The following is a 15,040-nucleotide window of genomic DNA, read 5'->3' as shown; positions in this document are numbered from 1 at the left end:
CATGCTGCAACCTATGCTTCATAAGTCTATTCCATAGTTTAAAGTATGGCACATTAACTTTATTCCTCTATAATTCACACAATCTTGTGCATCAATTTTATTCTTAAAAATAGGAATCAACAAACCCATTCTCCATTCATTTGACAACTTTTTAGTCTTCAAAATAATATTAAAAAGTTTAGTAAGCCAAGAAATTCTTTCATCTCCTAAGCATTTCCTCACCTCTATTGGAATATTATCAGGTCCAATAGTTTTTCCACACTTCATTTTTGTTAAAGCCTCTATAACTTTAGTTTTACTAATACATAAATAAAAACAAAAAAAATTATTTTCATTTAGGATGCTAAGTTAACTAAAGTCAATCATATTCTCACAATCTTTAGTGAAAAGTTTAGCAAAATATCTCATTCACCTTTGTTGAATATCCTCTTCAAATAAAAATATTTTTTGATCTTCATCCTTGTTGCACTTCACTTGAACTGCATCTTTACTAGTCCTATCTCTTTGCTTGATTAACTTATACATATATCTTTCGCCCTCATTAGTATCTATTATATTATATAAATCATTAAAAGTTAAAATCTTTACATCACATATTGCTTAATTAAACATCTTACGAGCCTCTTTATATTTTTCCCAATTATCATAATTTTTACATCCAAACTAATTTTTATAACAAATCTTCTTATTTTTTTATCTCCTCTTATACATTTTGATTCATCATGAACTATTTTTATTATTAAGAGCTTTTAGCGACTTCCCTTGATACAGATAGATTTTGATTCATCATGTATCCCAGCAGAGAAAAGTTATTAGCGACCACAGTCCATTAGTGACACTATCAATGACCTTGACATAAGAAATGGAGGTGATCCTAGAGCTAAGGGAAGTGATAGGAGTTCAATTGACATCTAGAGGAGTCAGAGAAGTGTTGATTGAGTGGAAGGATATGCCCGACTATGAAGCAACATGTAATCTGTACCAGATGATTCAACAATAGTTTCCTTCGTTTTCCCTTGAGGATAAGGTTGCTCTTTGGGAGGAGAGTATTGATGGGCTGAGCCCTGTAGGCCCCACTAATGGGGACGACATGAAAGGAGAGGAGGGGATCAAAGATGATTAATTACTTACCATAGAAAATCAAAATTGGAAGGGAATTGGGAAAGATTGTTCAGGTAAGAGGGCTAATTGATTGGGAGAAAATTAGGAAATCTTATTTAGGGAAAGAGGGCTGATTGATTAGGAGGAATTAGGAAGGATTATTTAGGGAAAGAGGACTGATTGATTGGTAAAGAATTATGAAGGTTTTTTATGTTGCTAATTGATTAGGAATGTTTCTTAAATTATGTTTATGCTGACTAGGAATGTTCTATTTGTGTTATTGTATTTTAGGGCTATTTAAGGGGGAGTTTGTATGAGGTTTAGCTTATGCTATTGCTGAGTTTTATTTTTATGATTTATTGTGAGTTTTCTAGCAGCATCTAGGGTTTGTGGGAGAGCTGATCTACCTTTCGAATAGTTGATCACTTGTATCTTTCTTTCTTGTTGAAGAAATAATAAAAATCAGCCACTGTTTTGTTATCCCTAAACTTTTTTTTCTCTTTTACATGCTATTTTCACATCCACTTACTATCAGATGTATTTAGGGTAATATTATTGTTGCTGTAGCTCATATTTTGTTCATGAGTTTACCTTTGCAACTTCTGTATTTGGCAGCCTTTGATGCTGGTTGTTCCTGACATACAAGATGTTTATACTCCGCTGCATACTGATCTAATTGTTCCAGTTGCTGAGGTTAATATTATCAGAAGATCATTTTTCCTGTTGGTTATGTATATTATTTTCATAATTATTCATTTGCAAAATTTGAAAGACTTGCTTAGCTATTCTTGTCATTTTGAGGGTTTAGTGCCGGCAACACCTGGAGCAGTTGCTTGAAAGTATTCCTTCAATGTTTGAGACCAACAAAGTTGCTGATTCAGCATTTGGTGCTGCTATAAAGGTATAGCTATTTTTGAAGGTTGAATTCTTTCCATTTTCTTTCTTAGCCTAATCATTCTTCATTCAATTATATTATAGCTATGTCCATTGGTGTTGCTTAATCTATCACTTAATGGTTGAAAAATAATCCAGTTTTGGCAGACTTTAAGATGGTGGATTTTTAACTTGCTAAGGGAATTGTTCACAGTTCTTTTAACATTAAATTTTGCATGTTGAATTATATTGGATGCATTGTGAAGGAATGAAACACGAATTCAAATTAGATTTGAGCATCCTGACGTGATATTTTTTGTTCATATTTTCTACGAATATTTTTTTTTTCATCCTAATTAGTTGTCTTGATTCATGCAAACTATCTCAGGCTGCTTTCCTGGCTCTGAAGCCGACAGGGGGGAAGCTTCTCGTATTTCAGTCAGGTAAATCCTATGCGGATGTCAACTCCATATATATAAAAGAATGGACTGCATTTCTTCATTATTTAATCTCTTATTTTAATATGTTTATTGCCAATTTATTCAATCTGAGAGCTTCCTTTGTGGGGTTCAAATCTTATTTTACCATAGATAAAATATGGGTTGTGGATCTATCGTTGGCCGTTGTTTGTGGGTTCTGTAGAAGTGTTCTGAGAACTGAGCATTTTCTGTTGAAGATAGTCACTATATTTAGTACCATGTGTTGGATTCTTGCCTTTCATGTTGTGTTATAATGTATTAGTTTCAGTCATGTCGAACATATTAAGTTTTATCATCGGCCATTTTCAGCTTAGGTTGAGGCTAGTTAGATGCTACTTGGAAACGTCTCTTTCTAATAATTCATAGGTAAAATGGAGTTGTCTTTCATTGCGAGGTGATCTCAAATAGCTGAAGTAACAATCATGGTGGGAGATGGATGTATTATCGAATATCTACAAGTGGATGTTATTTTGTGTATTGTCATAAACAATTAGCGTTAGTGGGCTTTGTGGATAACAAAACGGATTGGAAGGAATTCTTTCTGAATGATTTAAAACATTTAAAACAAGTTAATATATAGACTAGTTTTTAAAGAAAACAGGGGAAGTAGTCTTTCAAATTAGGGAAAATATTTGTATTTGTACACCTTCATTTAATCTACACGATAATTTTTAAATCAAATGTTTACTAGAATGCCTTCCTCATAAAAAATAATGAGTTTTCTTCCACAGCTGTTGGTTTTGGATTTCCTTTTATAGTGCTCGTGGATTCCAATGCTTCCCCCTCACATTGGAGAATAAATGTTTTCCATTCTAAGCTTGGATATGATTTCATGAAAAAATATCTCTGCCTAGTCCTTGAGTAAAAACTTATGTCAGTTGAATTCTTTGATGAATTGCCTGTTAATCCCAAGATGCTTTGCTACATTATGCTTAATTGGATTATGAGCATGTATTGCTAGCTTGTTATCACAATATAACTTCATTGGACTTTCCTATGTGATTCTAAGCTCATTTAGGATGGTATTTAACCATAATAACTTACAACATTTTTGTGCCATGTCTTTAAATTCTAATTCAACACTAAATCTAGCCACCACTTATACTTTTGTTCCTCTATGTCACTGTATTTTTCTTGAAGAAGTTTGCAATAACTTGGTGTAGATCTTCTTTCCACTCGTGAACACGCATAATCTACATTTGTGTAGGCTTCTAATATGTGTAGGCTTCTAATATGAGGTAATTATTTCTTTTGAGTATAACTCCATATCATGGATCACCTTTTGGGTAGTGTCGTAGATGTGGACTCTTGGATCAAGCGTAAGTTGACTGATCATGTCTAGTCAAGTGCAAGCAAGGTGAATTTTTCTATTAGTTTCTAATATGTCTTGTGACACCCCCAATATTTAATTTGGAAGGATTGACTATTTTATTTACTATTTAGAAATATCAGAGCCTTTAATAATTTATTAATATAAATAAATCCAACAGAATCACCTATAAATCATATACATCAATTTACAATTATTCATTTCCCAAAATTTATGTATAATAACCAAGAGTTTAATCTATTGCTAAACACTTATGGCAAAAAAAAAAAAAAAAAAAAAAAAAAAAAAAAAAAAAAAAAAAAACTAAACCTCCAATCAACCTCACTCCATTGAGTTATGACTTCTTCTCAGACCTGAAATTAATAAAATCATATAATGAGCTACACAAGCCTAGTATGTTACCTGAATCTGTCACTACATTCAATGCAAGACATTATAATTAATATGCATGCTTTATCTCAATCAATACAACTTGTAGAGGTCAATATGAATTTACATCAATCAATGAACAATATGAATCAATATCAATAAAAAAATGTTGGTCTAAGAATCTTTCAAATATCAATAAATATAAAGTAAATCATTATTCTTTTCATTAATAGGGTTTTATTTAAACATTTTATAATATTATAATCAAGCTATCAATTATGAATCCTTATTTTTTTTATCAAATGCTTGCAATTTGTATGTCATGTTTCATGTATCATACACACACACACACACTTACATCAACCTCATAAATCATATCAGTCTCTTTCTTCAATTCGACTGACGAAAATGTCCTGAACAACTTTCTCTCTCTCCCTTCTCTCCTTTCCTCTCCTTTCTTCCCCGACAAGAAATTCAATAGGGGCTTTCGAGTATGGGGGGATGAAGGATATATATATATATATATATAACATTATTATTTCCATTTCCCAAGCCCTGGATGAGAAAATGGTTGTGTTAGGTAGTTGACAACTAACGTAAAACTTGTCGAGTAATCATAACATGAATCTTTTAATACATTTTATTAAAGTTAAAGCGCTTCCTGGAAGCGACACACTGTATGGACTGAATACAATGAGAAGTGTGCAAGGGCCGCAGCACTGACGCTCGGATATAGTATTAAATAAGCAAGAGTTCCCACATCATGGATGAATGTGGGCAAAAAAACTAGTCCATGAAATTAGAATTAGGGTAGAAACTTGGAATGTAGGTTCTCTTATAGGTAAATTAATAAAATTAATAAATATTATGATTCACATGAAGATAAATATTCTATACATTCAGGAAATTAAATAGGTTGGAGAGAAGGCTAAGGAGATTGATAGTTTATAATTTAAACTACGATATTCAGGTAGGAGTCATACTAAAATGATATATGTGTGATTATAAATAAGAGTAATAGAATTTGAGTTATAATTATAATTTTGAAAATTGTTGCTGATGTTAAGATTATTAATATTATAAGTATTAATGCTCTTCAAGTAGGTTTGAATATATGTTTAAAATTAAAATTTTGGATAGACTTAGAATAATTAATACAAAATATATTTCTTAAAAAAAGAATTTTTATTGAAGGAGATTTAAATGGATATGTTGGTGGAGAGGCATAATATTTTAAAGGCATTCATGGCGGGTATGAATTTGGAATGACTAATGAAGGTGTTATGATCATATTGGATTTTTCTCTATCTTATTATTTTGCAATTGCTAACAACTTATTTAAGAAAAGAGATGAACATCTCTATCACTTAAAAGAATGATTATAGTGAAGCTCAAATTGTTTTTTTTAATAAGAAAAATAGATTGTTTATATTGCAAATATGATAAAGTTATTTCGAGTGAAAATTTATCTATCCAGCATTGCTTATTAGTTTGAACCCTAAGATGATAGGGCAAAATATGAAAAATAAAGTAAAATATTGTCTTAGGATTTGATTGGACATTTAAAAAATACAAATAAAATTATTTTTTAGAGTAAGATTCAAAATCTTATGATTTTGGCTGAAAAAAATAATTTGTGGTATTAAGAATGTGTTTGGAGTATTAAAAAGAAAAACTTCTGATAGTAAAAATAGTTGGTGGTGGAATTAAAATGTGTAAGAAAAGATAAAAAATAAGAAGCTTTATTATGAAAGTTAGTTTAGATAGAAAAATGCGAAAAATTGGGAAATATATGAAGATATCTGTAAGGAATTTTAGAAAACATTATGTTGTGCAAATAATTTTGCTTTTAATGCTTCATATAATATATTATATATTTAGGAAGGCATATATATATATATATATATATATATATATATATATATATTTATATGTACGTATGTATATATAAGTGAGCCAAGCAAAGAGATATGAGAAGTAAGGATTTAGTTCAAGTGAAGTGGGTTAAGGATGAAAATTAAAAGATACTTTTATTAAAAAAAGGATATTCAACAAAGGTATATGAGATATTTTGAGAAGTTTTTCAATGACATTTGTGAGAATATGATTTATTTTAGTGACCTTACCACCCAAAATGAAAGTAGATTTTTTTTTTTGTTTTTATCAGTGTATTAGTAAAATTGAAGTTAGAAAGACTTTAAAGAAAATGAAGTATGGAAAAGCGGTTGGACTTGATGATATTCCAATAGTGGTGTGGAAATGCTTAGGAGATGAAGGAATTTCTTGGCTTTAAAAAAATTTTATTTTTATTTTGAAGACTAAAAAGATGCTAGATGAGTGGAGGAGTGATGATTCCTATTTCTAAGAAATAAAGGTGATACACAAGAGTGTGTGAATTATAGAGGAATTAATTAAATGACTCATACTTTAAAATTTTGGGAGAGATTTATTGTGCATATGTTACAGCGTGATTCTAATATTTCTCAAAATCTATTTGGATTCATGCCGGGACTTCGGGGGTAATTTTCTTTCACACAATAGGCCCAATGCATTCCTTCACTTCTCCAACTTGAATTTACTATTAATATCCCAATCTATTTCACCATCGCTTTGAATAAATTTAATAAATAGACTTGAGATGTATAAAGCATGCACTCTTTTTAATGTAAGTGAATCATCATAATATATATATAAAATAGATTTTTGTTATAGCATATATCAAGATCAATATTGTTAATTTTCTTTGGAGCATGTTCAGATTTGATGTAAGCCTAAGTCTTAGATTCTGGTCTTGCAGTTTTGCCATCTATTGGAACTGGGTCACTTTCGTCAAGAGAAGCAGAAGGAAGAACAACAAATGTTTCTTCTGGGGAAAAGGTATTATCTTTGTTAATTTTCATTTTTTGTTTCAGACTTTACCTTTTGTATGAATTTTTATTCTTTGCTCAGTTATATTAAGAGGCTTGTGGAATGAGTTTTTTTTTTTTTTAATGATGAGAATGAAATAAATAATGTTTGGTTGTGCCCAGGAATTTGTAGTAATTCGTTCATGTAATAACTCCTGGTTTTTATGCGATTTAGTTAGCAAATTTTGAAGCTTAAAATTGATATATTATCCACAAATGGTTTCTCAATACTTTAGTGCATTTCAATGTTATTTGTAATTTTTGTCTAGTTTAAATATAGTTCTGGATCCAAACATGGTATTCTTGTATTTAGATGGTTTTGTTAAGTGCTAGAAAACAGCATCAGATGGTTACACCTGAGTTGCAACTCAATAAGGCGCGTTTGCAATTAATGAATTTTCGCTGACTCACTTCTTTTGGGATTCCAGGAGGCTCATAAGTTACTTCAACCAGCTGATATGACTCTGAAAACAATGGCAATAGAGTTTGCTGAGCACCAGGTGAGAAATTTGGGGTTTCTTGTTTTAAATGACAGCATATTCTCTGATGAGGGCTTCAAATTTTAATCTATTTAGAAAGGTAATCAACAGTGCTTTATTTGTGTCTGCTAATTTTTTGTTCCCTATCAGGTTTGTGTGGATGTTTTTATTACCACGCAGGCATTTGTAGACATGGCCTCTATCTCTGTAGTTCCAAGAACCACTGGAGGTCAGGTAATAGGTTTACATACTCTTGTTCAAGACACCTCTTTTTCTCATTATTGTATAAAGTGCATTTATGAACCGAAATATTTTATAGTGCAAGAGAAATTGAACGTTTCTATTTAGTAATTTGTAGTTTCTCTATTATCCCCTAATCTTTTGTCATCCCTTGCTCTGTTATTCCCTTCAGCAACTATAGTCAATTTAATTGCCTTGTCTAGTTCAATTTTTTTGTCCTATTAAAGATCCTGAACCTTTTTACTTCTTCGGCTCCCCTTACTTGTACCTGCATGTTTATACTTTTTGTATTTTTTCTAAGGAATAAAACTCTAAAATAGTCCTTCGACTATTAATAAATGTCCAATTTAATCCTAGACTTTCATGATGACCCAATTTAGTCATCTAACTATTAGAAAATATCTCTATTTGGTCCAAATGCTAAAAGGGTTAAAATTAACCTTAATATGGATATTATGGTATATGTGAGATCATATTATTATTTTTTATTTATCATATTAAAATAAATATAAAAATTATAATGAAGTTAACCACCTAAATAATATGAATAATTAATAAATGTGGTTAACTCATATTATAATTTTTGTATTTATTTTACTTTGATAAATGACCAAATATATTAAAATAATAATATAATTTCACATGCATCTTAATACTCAAAATATTCTCACATTTAACTGTTGTGATTAACTTTAACCGTTACTTTTGGCCTTGGGACCAAATTTAGATATTTTCTAATTGTCAGGGGACTAAATTGGGGAATTATAAAAATTTGGGATTAAATTGAGCATTTCCTAATAGTCAGGGGACTACTTTTGGCTTTTACTCTTTTTCTAAGCAATTCCATTGCATGCTGTTGGGAAGAAGTTTGAATAATTTAAAGCTTTTTATTTTATTTTGTTTACTGGAAATTGTTTATCTTGTCACTTCCATGCATAATGGTAATTGTTTATTATGCCATTTCGTTAAAATATAGTACCTTGATTTTGGTTACTAGATTTTTTTTTGAAGTGTAATCCTGATACATTTATTTTAGTTAGTAGATGTTTTCCAAGTTTGCTTCGCCTTGAAGGTTCTTCATGATTCAGTTATCATCATTATGCCCTATCACAACTATTTGGGCTTGGATTTTGGAATTCTTATTCTATATTTGTTATTGTTATTTGTTGCATGAGTTTTTTTTTTTATATATATTTTGCATAGTGTATCTTCTACTCTACATCATGCATGTTCAAACAATTTGAATCTATTTTCCATAACATCGACTTCACTTTGTAATTCTTTAATCAGCCCACTAATATACTTATTTTATAGTCTATCTTGCATAGTTTTGCTACATATCCATTTATCATATTTATTTATGCCACACTCAATTTATCTATTAGTGATTCTTAATTGAATGCTAGGATTTTTGTAGCATAGTTGATCTAATTTCAGTTTTGCATATTTCTTTTTGGATTCCATGCTATTCTTTTATTTCATCCATTTTAATTGCCCAACCCCAACTTTACTACATTCCCATTCCTTTGTATAATAGATCTAAGTTGCTTAGACCTAGCACACATAAGTATTATTGCTTGATCTTACAATAATTTTGACTACTATCCTATTAATTTCACTTCCACTAAACTAAATGTATACTAACTCTTTCTTCTATTAATCCTTTAGTTATGTCATCTAAAATTTCTTTTTATTATTGTAATTTTAAACTTCAGATCAAACTATATCGTTTGTTGCAAATAACTTATATCAATGTATCTCACTTTGACTTTTACATCGCTTGTTAGTTTTGAACTTTAAGATGAAGGAAAAAAAAAAAAAACAAATCGTTGTTCTAGGATTAATTAGGGGCATTTAAAGAATATTAAAAAATATATTTTTGAGGGTAAGATTCTAGATCTTAAGATTTTGTCTGTGCATGAGAAAACTAATGTTAGTGGGAAAAAGTAATTAGTGATATTAAGAATATTGCAAAAGATGTGCTTGGAGTATCAAGGGGAAAAGCTCATAATAGTAAAAATAGTTTGCGATGGAATCAAAATGTGCAAGAAAAGATAAAAAATAAGTAAATTTGTTATAAAATTTGTCTAGATATAAAAATTCTAATAATTGAGAAAGATATAAAGAGGCTCATAAGGAGTCTAAAAAAGCAATATACCATGTAAATATTTTAGCTTTTAATATTTATATAATAGATTAGATACTGAGGAAAAAAGATATATATATAAGTTAGTCAAACAAAGAGATAGGGGTAGTAAAGATTTAGTTCAAGTGAAGTGTATTAAGGATGAAGATAAAAAAATGTTTTTATTAGAATAAAATATTCAACAAAGGTGGATGAGATATTTTGCTAAACTTATCAAGGATGATTGTGAGATTACGATTGACTTGAGTGACCTTAGCACCTTAAATATAAATAAATTTTTTTAATTGGTGTATTATTTAAACCAAAGTTAGAGAGGTTTTTAAAAAATGAAGTGTGAAAAAGCTGTTGAATATGATGATATTCCAATAAAGGTGTTGAAATGCTTAGGAGGTTAAGAAATTTCTTGGCTTACTAAATTTTTAATATTATTTTGAAGACAAAATATGCCAAATGAGTGGAGAATGAGTGTGTTGATTCATATTTTTAAGAATAAAACTGATGCACAACATTGTGCGAATTATAGAGGAATAAAGTTAATGTGTCATACTTTAAAACTATGGGGGAGAGTTATGGAGCATAGGTTTCGGCGTGATACTAATGTTTCTCAAAATTAAGTTGGATTCATGCCGGGTAGGTCTACTATGGAGGCTTTACATTATTGAGATGTTTAATGGAGAAGTATAGAGACAACAAGGAGGATCTACATATGATATTTATTGATTTAGAGAAAGCATATGATAAAATTCCAAGAGAAGTGCTATAGAGAGTTCTAGAAAAGAAATGAATTAATAATACTTATATTCAAGTCATTAAGGATATATATGCAGGAGTTGTTACTTGTGTTCAAACACAAGGTGGTTTGACCAAGTATTTTCCTATTTCAGTTGGATTACAATTTGGAACAACCTTAAGCCCTTTTCTTTTTTTCCTTAGTCATGGATGTTCCCACTAGACATTTGCAAGAGGTTGGTATATGCTTTTTGCTAATGATATTCTTTTTGTTGATAAGACTAGAGAGGGAGTTGAAGGTGAACTTGAATTAGTCAACCTTAGAGTCTAAAGATTTTTGTTTGAGTAGATCTAAAACTGAATATATGGAGTGTAATTTTAGTAATAATTAGATCTAGCGGGAGGATTGTGACTTTGGATGATTAAGTCATTAATTAGAGTACACATTTTATATATCTTGGGTCAATTGTTCAAAGTGATGGTGAAATAAATGGGGATATTATTAATAGAATTCATGTTAGATGGTTGTAGTGGAGGAATGCATTGTGCTTGTTGTGTGATTGAAAAGTCTCCCTCAAACTTAAGGGAAAATTCTATAAGATGGTGGTGAGACCTGCAATGCTTTATGGTGCAGAATGTTGGCCATTAAAAGAGTAGCATAATATTAAGTTAAGTGTTGCAGAGATAAGGATGCTCAAGTGGATGAGTGACTTTACTCATAGAGACAGAATACGAAATGAACATATACGTGAAAAGGTTTGAGTAGTTCCAATGGAAGATAAGATTTGAGAGAGTCATCTTAGATGGTTTAATCACAAGAAACATAGATGCATTAGATTTGGCTTATTTTAAGAAAGGTAGAGGTAGACCTAAAAAGATTTTGATGTAGAATTAAGATGCGTGAGTAAATATGTAATGCTGATAATACACACATTTTAATTAGAGAAATAATAATTACATTTACTTTTAGTGATTTAAACAAATATTAAAACAACAAAGAAGTGATTTAAGCTTAGGCCAAATTACAAGATAAAAGTTAAAATCACGAATAATAAGTTCCAATCACGATTAGCATAGCATGGAGGAGTTCAAAGGAAACCCTATGTTAACATATAGATTAGGCACTCATTGGATCCACTCACTCACACTCTTGGCATAGACTAAACGGAGATAGATTGCACAATCTTTATGATGCCACAAATAAAAGGGAAAACTTAGAAAAGCAGAGACTTGGAGAAGAGGCTCACCTTTATCAAGCTTTGGAGACAATTCACCATTAAATGAGAGAAAGTTGTTCGTCGATTGTGGCGACGAGGGAGAAGATGATCCTGTCGACGTAATCTTCAACGGTTTGATCGGTCTCCAAGCTGACGTCAAAGAACGGAGATTTGAGAATTTCAATTTGTCCCTGATCATCGTAGACAAATCCTTGGTCTTGTTCAGGATCCGCCATACAATGGAGAAAGGAAGTAGAACATGAAACTTCAGATTTTGTGGAAGTGTGGTAGAGAAGACATCAATTAGTAAATATGAAATTAATTTTAGAAAATTGAAAAATATGAAATTAATCCGGAGGAGGAATAGTTGGGAGGGAAATTAAGTTGAAAGAGCAAAGAGGAAGGGGAGAGAGAGAGGGGAGTATTTCCCAATATCTGAAGTTTAATTTCATATTTGATTGGGAGGGGATTGGAGGTTTTGAATTTCAAATTTCAAATATGAGGAGGGAAAGGAAAGGTGCTCCTTTGATGAGGGAGTTGATTAGGGCTCCAAAGGAGGAAGGGAATTAATGTAGGATAGATAGAGGGAAGGAGGGGGCCGGCGGAATGCTTGGGCAAGAGGGGGGCTTTTGGCGGGGATTTAAAACTTGCCTTCTTAGAATCTTAAATTACGAAAGATTATTTCAAATCAAATCCTATTTAAAATTCAAATAGATTTGATTTAAGTAACTTTCCTAAAATAAACGTAGTAGATTAGGAAAATAAACATAGTAGATTATGAAAGAAATTTCAAATTTCGAATGAAAAAGGAATAAGCTTTTAATACTTTCCTACTGTGATTTGCACAAAATATGGAAAATAATAATGTGGTAATTTGAAATTTGAACGCAAAGGAGGACTTGTGTTCGGCAGCTTGTGTAGGGTTAGGGTTGGGATTGGGTTTTGATGTGTGGACCGACGGCTATGGGGAGGGGCAAGGCCTTTGTGGCCGACAGCTAGGAGGAGGAGAGGGGTCTTGTTGGGCTGGCTACTAGGAGGGGTGGAGGGAAGAAGAAGAGATGGTGAAGGAAGAAGATCACGAACCCAGACGCTTCATGCAGCTGGTGGGTATTCCGTTGCCCTCACATAGGGACTTCAAGCAAGCTCTCTCAAAAATTCTCACAACTTACAAACAAAGTGCAGTAAAATTTCTTCATAATCATCATTAACTATCACAAGAATAAGAGGAGGCTATAAATAGCCCAAAGTACAATAATAAAACAAAAGACAAAAGTGCCCCCAGGGTCACAAGCACCTACTCCCTCAAGTAAGGATAAAATAAAAAAAATAAATAACAATAAATCAAATACAACTAATAACTCAAAAATAAAGTGGTGCGATCATGGCCGTAGATCGACGGCCCCGCCTTTGGTAAACTTTCCATCGTCGGATGTCCTCATCAAATTTGTTTAGAAAATATTAGATATGACATTTCTTTATTAGATTTAAAAGAGAATTTGATTCTTAACTGGACCTAATAAAGAAAAAGGATTCATGTAGCCGATCCCACGTAGTGGGGTAAAGTCTTGATGTTGTTGTTATTGTTGAATGTATCTCACTTTGAATATTCTTTATATGCTTCTTCATAACTAATAAAAAATGCTAATTTAATGATGATTCTTGGTGTTATTCTGCTATGATTGAAAATCCGTTTGTTAATTCACATCTACTTTTAATTATTTAATGATCTATCATTCTTTTTTTTTAATTATGTAAAATCATGACTCACATTTTTTTTGTGTGCACCTTGCCAATCACAATCATTTTCTTTCTCAAGAACCCCTAAATACCATATTAAAAATATTTTCTTCCTATAGTTTTTTTACACTAAGGGCTAATTGTTTTCATTGCAAGTGTTGAAAAGTGATTGCGTCTCACTTAAAAAATGAATTCAAGCATCTTTTTTTCTTGAGACTAATTTATCATTCATGAAACTTGCCATTAAAAAGATGAGAAGTGTGTGTTTGAAATCTTGAAAGTCACCTTCAATTTTCTGTTTTTTACTTTTAATAGTAGTGTAGTGATATTAAAATAATAGGGTGATTTGTTAGAATTTTAATCTTCTTGTTATAATAAAAAAGTGTTTAACATTTAATGCTATGGTGGGTAAAAATGAAGGTCCTTGCAGCCCAAGCGAATACATGAACTTAGCTTACAAAGTTAGTTCTTAGAAAGATTTCACTACAATTTACTTCAATGTGACTTGACTTCTAGAATTCAGATCCAAACACATGCAGAAAAAAAAGCCTAATTTGCTCAACTTTCACACATAACTGCATTTAATGATTCATTAATTTAATTTCTCATATTAAGACAAATTTGATTTTTTTTTTAAATATACTACCTCAATGCTCCTTGAATTAGTCGGCATTCTCTTACTTTTAAAGATTTTCTTTAAAAAGAAATAAAAATTTATTAGCTTAACTATCTTAATATCTTTCATAACTTTTCAAAACATAGTTTTTCTCACATTGATCTTAAGTTTTATCTTTATACATCTTCTTCACTCCAAGTTATAGCGCTTTTTTAATCATTATCAAATTTCTATAATGATTATGTTTATTACTCTTCTAAATTTTTTATACGTTAAATTTTTCGTTTAATAATTTATTCACTTATCAATTCTATTTTTCATATTGTCTTTGTCATTATCAATATCCTGTTATATTCACTTTCTTCATTAATGCATTTTCCTTTATCAAAGTTTTTAGAATTTCTATGTAGAATATTTCTTTGCTGTTTGTTTTTTGTTTTCAATTTTACTTATGCTATTATGATCTACACTGACATCTATTTTCCAGGTTTATTATTACTACCCATTTTCTGCGCTTTCCGATACTGCCAAGCTATACAATGATCTCAGGTGGAACATCAGTAGGCCCCAAGGGTTTGAGGCTGTGATGCGTGTTAGATGCAGCCAGGCATAGCTCTAATGATTCATGCACTCGATTTTTTTTTCCTATACGTTTATAAATAGAATTTCCTGTTTAATACTTTTTAACATATTTTATTTTTGTAGGGCATCCAAGTTCAAGAATATTCTGGAAACTTTTGCAAGCGTATTCCAACTGATATAGATCTTCCTGGGGTCAGTACTCATAAACATGCAATTTATTGTTTTTAGTCTTGTTA

The 15,040-nt window shown here is 30.9% G+C and overlaps 1 protein-coding gene across 1 annotated transcript in view; it reads left to right on the top strand.

Annotated features, from left to right (window-relative positions):
• LOC110092476 (protein transport protein Sec24-like CEF) overlaps positions 1 to 15,040 on the top strand; it is an 83,450-nt gene that overhangs the window by 35,923 nt on the left and 32,487 nt on the right. The window contains exons 9-16 of the mRNA XM_020817044.2: positions 1,717 to 1,794; positions 1,910 to 2,002; positions 2,363 to 2,417; positions 6,950 to 7,029; positions 7,487 to 7,558; positions 7,688 to 7,771; positions 14,710 to 14,829; positions 14,928 to 14,996. Of these exons, the coding sequence (XP_020672703.1) occupies positions 1,717 to 1,794; positions 1,910 to 2,002; positions 2,363 to 2,417; positions 6,950 to 7,029; positions 7,487 to 7,558; positions 7,688 to 7,771; positions 14,710 to 14,829; positions 14,928 to 14,996 (651 nt within the window). The remainder of the gene's footprint in view (positions 1 to 1,716; positions 1,795 to 1,909; positions 2,003 to 2,362; positions 2,418 to 6,949; positions 7,030 to 7,486; positions 7,559 to 7,687; positions 7,772 to 14,709; positions 14,830 to 14,927; positions 14,997 to 15,040) is intronic.

Source organism: Dendrobium catenatum, unplaced genomic scaffold, assembly GCF_001605985.2.
Source record: "Dendrobium catenatum unplaced genomic scaffold, ASM160598v2 fragScaff_scaffold_9, whole genome shotgun sequence".
NCBI classification, from domain to species: Eukaryota; Viridiplantae; Streptophyta; class Magnoliopsida; order Asparagales; family Orchidaceae; genus Dendrobium; species Dendrobium catenatum.
This window is presented reverse-complemented; position numbering and strand designations above follow the sequence as displayed.